We start from the raw sequence: 4,985 nt of genomic DNA, 5'->3' as shown, positions 1-4,985 counted from the left end.
TCTATATGTTCCATGTATCTAGTGTCCAAATATATAAGACATATATGTTATATAAGTTCCTCATAAACAACAGTCTTCATGTCAGGAGAGTTTCCGACTCGTTAACGAGCTCCTGAACTGTGAAGCTGCATTTTAACTTCACGGCTAATTTGTTTTCACAAACATGTTTCTGGAAACCTTCATTCTGAACAGCGAAGCTGAGGCGGCGGCCATTTTGGATTTGGCTCTGCACAACAGTAAACAACCTTCTGCACATGCTCAGTAGAGGAACAGTGAACAACCTTCTGCACATGCTCAGTAGAGGAACAGTGAACAACCTTCTGCACATGCTCAGTAGAGGAACAGTGAACAACCTTCTGCACGTGCTCAGTAGAGGAACAGTGAACAACCTTCTGCACATGCTCAGTAGAGGAACAGTGAACAACCTTCTGCACATGCTCAGTAGAGGAACAGTGAACAACCTTCTGCACATGCTCAGTAGAGGAACAGTGAACAACCTTCTGCACATGCTCAGTAGAGGAACAGTGAACAATCTTCTGCACATGCTCAGTAGAGGAACAGTGAACAACCTTCTGCACATGCTCAGTAGAGGAACAGTGAACAACCTTCTGCACATGCTCAGTAGAGGAACAGTGAACAACCTTCTGCACATGCTCAGTAGAGGAACAGTGAACAACCTTCTGCACATGCTCAGTAGAGGAACAGTGAACAATCTTCTGCACATGCTCAGTAGAGGAACAGTGAACAATCTTCTGCACATGCTCAGTAGAGGAACAGTGGACAACCTTCTGCACATGCTCAGTAGAGGAACAGTGAACAACCTTCTGCACATGCTCAGTAGAGGAACAGTGAACAACCTTCTGCACATGCTCAGTAGAGGAACAGTGAACAACCTTCTGCACATGCTCAGTAGAGGAACAGTGAACAATCTTCTGCACATGCTCAGTAGAGGAACAGTGAACAACCTTCTGCACATGCTCAGTAGAGGAACAGTGAACAACCTTCTGCACATGCTCAGTAGAGGAACAGTGGACAACCTTCTGCACATGCTCAGTAGAGGAACAGTGAACAATCTTCTGCACATGCTCAGTAGAGGAACAGTGGACAACCTTCTGCACATGCTCAGTAGAGGAACAGTGGACAACCTTCTGCACATGCTCAGTAGAGGAACAGTGAACAATCTTCTGCACATGCTCAGTAGAGGAACAGTGGACAATCTTCTGCACATGCTCAGTAGAGGAACAGTGAACAATCTGACCAATCAGGTTTCTTCACATCAGGATGTTTTCTCTCTGTGAACTGAACGTGTTGCTGCAGCTCGTTAACTGCTGTCGTCATCAAACCATAATACACTCATCTTTCAGCAGAGCACACACACACACACACACACACACACACACACACACACACACACACACACACACACACACACACACACACACACACACACACACACAGTACCAGGAGAATGCTGGCTCTGACATGATTAAAAATAGAACATAGTTTTTCACTGGAACGCAGACTCTCTCTCTCTCTGTGTGTGTGTGTGTGTGTGTGTGTGTGTGTGTGTGTGTGTGTGTGTGTGTGTGTGTGTGTGTGTGTGTGTGTGTGTGTGTGTGTGTGTGTGTGTGTGTGTGTGTGTGTGTGTGTGTGTGTGTGTGTGTGTTGGACAGAGCATTTGATTTCGTGAAGTTCGGTCAGCAGTATGTGAAGAATGTGAGGGAAACACACTTACATGCATGTACTACACACACACACACACACACACACACACACACACACACACACACACACACACACACACACACACACACACACACACACTCCTTTGGGACTTTACATAATGTGGACTTTGTGTCCTCCCTCAGAAGGAAGATAAGACTTTTTAACACTGCAATAAATCCTCACACCTCCTCCTCATCTCTGCTTGCACACACACACACACACACACACACACACACACACACACACACACACACAAGCTGAATAACTCCTGATGGGGCGTCTTCATTTCACAGCATAAACCTCAAAATCCACTGGAAGCTGAAGACAAGCCAAAAATACACAACAGGGGGGAGGAGATGAGGGGAGGAGGTGAGGGGAGGAGTTGAGGGGAGGAGTTGAGGGGAGGAGGTGAGGGGAGGAGGTGAGGGGAGGAGATGAGGGGAGGAGTTGAGGGGAGGAGATGAGGGGAGGAGATGAGTGGAGGAGGTGAGGGGAGGAGATGATGGGAGGAGTTGAGGGGAGGAGATGAGGGGAGGAGGTGAGGGGAGGAGGTGAGGGGAGGAGGTGAGGGGAGGAGGTGAGGGGAGGAGATGATGGGAGGAGTTGAGGGGAGGAGATGAGGGGAGGAGGTGAGGGGAGGAGGTGAGGGGAGGAGGTGAGGGGAGGAGATGAGGGGAGGAGGTGAGGGGAGGAGGTGAGGGGAGGAGGTGAGGGGAGGAGATGAGGGGAGGAGGTGAAGGGGGGTGAGGGGAGGATGAGAGGGGGGGAGGTGGGGGGGTGGGGGGGAGTGGGAGGTGGTGAGGGGAGGAGGTGGGGGGAGGAGATGAGGGGAGGAGGTGAGGGGAGGAGGTGAGGGGAGGAGGTGAGGGGAGGAGGGTGAGGGGAGGAGGTGAGGGAGGAGGTGAGGGGGAGGAGGAGGAGGAGGAGAGGAGGAGGAGGGGAGGAGGTGGAGAGGAGGAGGGAGGAGGTGAAGGGGGGTGAGGGAGGATGAGAGGGGGGGAGGTGGGGGGGTGGGGGGGAGTGGGAGGTGGTGAGGGGAGGAGGTGGGGGGAGGAGGTGAGGGGTGGAGATGATGGGAGGAGTTGAGGGAGGAGATGAGGGGAGGAGGTGAGGGGAGGAGGTGAGGGGAGGAGGTGAGGGAGGAGGTGGGGAGGAGATGAGGGGTGGAGGTGAAGGGGGGTGAGGGAGGGATGAGTGGGGGGGGAGGTGGGGGGGTGGGGGGGAGTGGGAGGTGGTGAGGGGGGAGGTGGGGGAGGAGTGAGGGGAGGAGGTGAGGGGAGGAGGTGGGAGGGGAGGAGATGAGGGGAGGAGGTGAAGGGGGGTGAGGGGAGGATGAGAGGGGGGGGAGGTGGGGGGGTGGGGGGGAGTGGGAGGTGGTGAGGGGAGGAGGTGGGGGGAGGAGGTGAGGGGGTGAGGGGAAGAGGAGAGGGGGGTGGAGGGAGAAGGGGAGAGAAGGAGATGAGGGGGTGAGGGGAGGAGGTGAGGGGAGGAGGAGGGGGAGGAGGAGAGGAGGTGAGGGGAGGAGGAGGGGGGAGGTTGGGGGGGGAGGTGGGGGGGTGGGGGGAGAAGGGGAGAGAAGGAGATGAGGGGGAGGAGGGGAGGAGGTGAGGGGAGGAGGAGGGGGAGGAGGAGAGGAGGTGAGGGGAGGAGGTGAGGGGAGGAGGTGAAAGGTTCTACTGTGTCAGTCGGTTCTGGTTTGCCTCTGAGAGAGCTGGATTGAGAAAGGGGGCGGAGCCTCAGAGAGAGTTGGCCTGAGAAAGGGGGCGGAGCCTCTGCAGCTCAGAATGACCTCCTACAATGTGAAACAGCAGAAATGTGCTGAGTTTCCACCACATTGTTTGTCCGGGCGGCCAGTGGCGACCCGTGGCGGCCCGCGGTGGCCACTGGCGGCCCGCGGTCACCCGCGGCGGCGAGCAGGAGGCCACAGGAGGCGAGAAGGAGGCGAGAAGGAGGCGAGAAGGAGGCGACCCTGAGACGCGACATTGTTGAAGACAAGCAGTGAGACGACGTCCAACTTAATGACGCCGCTGCTTCGTCTCCAGAGGGAAACCTCTGCAGCCGCAGGACGCCACACTGTGGTGGAGCTGCACCACCCAGCTGCTCCGTCACCCTGCAGATCCATCACCCAGCTGCTCCGTCACCCTGATGCTCCGTCACCCTGCTGCTCCATCACCATGATGCTCCGTCACCCTCGTCACCCTGCTGCTCCGTCACCCTGATGCTCCATCACCCTGATGCTCCGTCACCCTGATGCTCCATCACCCTGATGCTCCGTCAACCCTGATGCTCCATCACCATGATGCTCCGTCACCCTATAGAACCGTCACCCTGAAGACTCAAACAGAGACAGAGATATAAAGAAAACCTGAATCCACAGACAGAAACTCCTCAGAGTAATCAGAGTACTCAGAGTACTCAGAGTACTCAGAGTATCAGAGTACTGTGGTATTTCATAGATAAAGATGAGCTGTGGTGAGTTCAGTCATGAAGATCCTCAGAATACATGACACACCCTCTGCTGCACCTCACTACCTCCACCTCCCCGACCCCCCACAACCCCACCACGGTGGGCGACCCCCCCCCCCACCCCCCCCCCCCCCTCCTCCCCCCGCACCCCCCCCCCCCCCACCCCCCCCCCCCCCCCTCTTCCCCCCCCCCCCCCCTCCCCCCCGGTGGGTTTGGCAGGGCGAGATGTTTTTGTGCTTGGTGGTTTAGAAAGAATGAAGTGAACGAAGCTCCAGAGCGCCGAGTCATCAATCAGCAGACCTGTCACCTAAATCATAGCACGAGTCGTCACGGGGGGTGTGTGTGTGTGTGTGTGTGTGTGTGTGTGTGTGTTGTTGTGTGTGTGTGTGTGTGTGTGTGTGTGTGTGTGTGTGTGTGTGTGTGTGTTCAGAAGCTCAAACTAAATATTGTCAGAAAACTCTCCATTAGCTTTTATTGTTATCAGGATGTAACGGTGCACAAAACAGTTCGGTTCTGTTCGGTTCTGTTCGGTTCTCTTTGATTCTGTTCGTTGTTCTGTTCGGTTCTGTTCGGTTCTCTTTGATTCTGTTCGGTTCTGTTCGGTTCTGTCGGTTCTCTTTGATTCTGTCGGTCGATTCTGTTCTGTTCTGTTCGTTGAAATCCAATAAACAAAATGACAGTGAAATGAAACTCCTGCTTGTTTTTACTTCTGTGACACAGTGAGACGGTGAGACCAAGGTTCTGTACATCAAGGTTCTGTACATTAAGGTTCTGTACATCAAGGTTCTGTACAT

The 4,985-nt window shown here is 54.6% G+C and overlaps 1 protein-coding gene across 1 annotated transcript in view; it reads left to right on the top strand.

Annotated features, from left to right (window-relative positions):
• LOC308131596 (uncharacterized protein) overlaps positions 1-3,727 on the top strand; it is a gene marked incomplete at its 3' end in the record, with an annotated part of 10,307 nt that extends 6,580 nt beyond the window's left edge. The window contains exon 12 of the mRNA XM_080498380.1: positions 3,580-3,727. Within this exon, the coding sequence (XP_080354506.1) occupies positions 3,580-3,727 (148 nt within the window). The remainder of the gene's footprint in view (positions 1-3,579) is intronic.
• Between the last annotated feature and the right edge of the window lie 1,258 nt (positions 3,728-4,985).

This window comes from Blennius ocellaris, assembly GCF_963422515.1.
Source record: "Blennius ocellaris genome assembly, chromosome: 1".
Lineage (NCBI taxonomy): Eukaryota > Metazoa > Chordata > Actinopteri > Blenniiformes > Blenniidae > Blennius > Blennius ocellaris.
The sequence above is the reverse complement of the archived record's forward strand: the minus strand, read 5'-3'. Positions and strand labels throughout refer to the sequence as shown.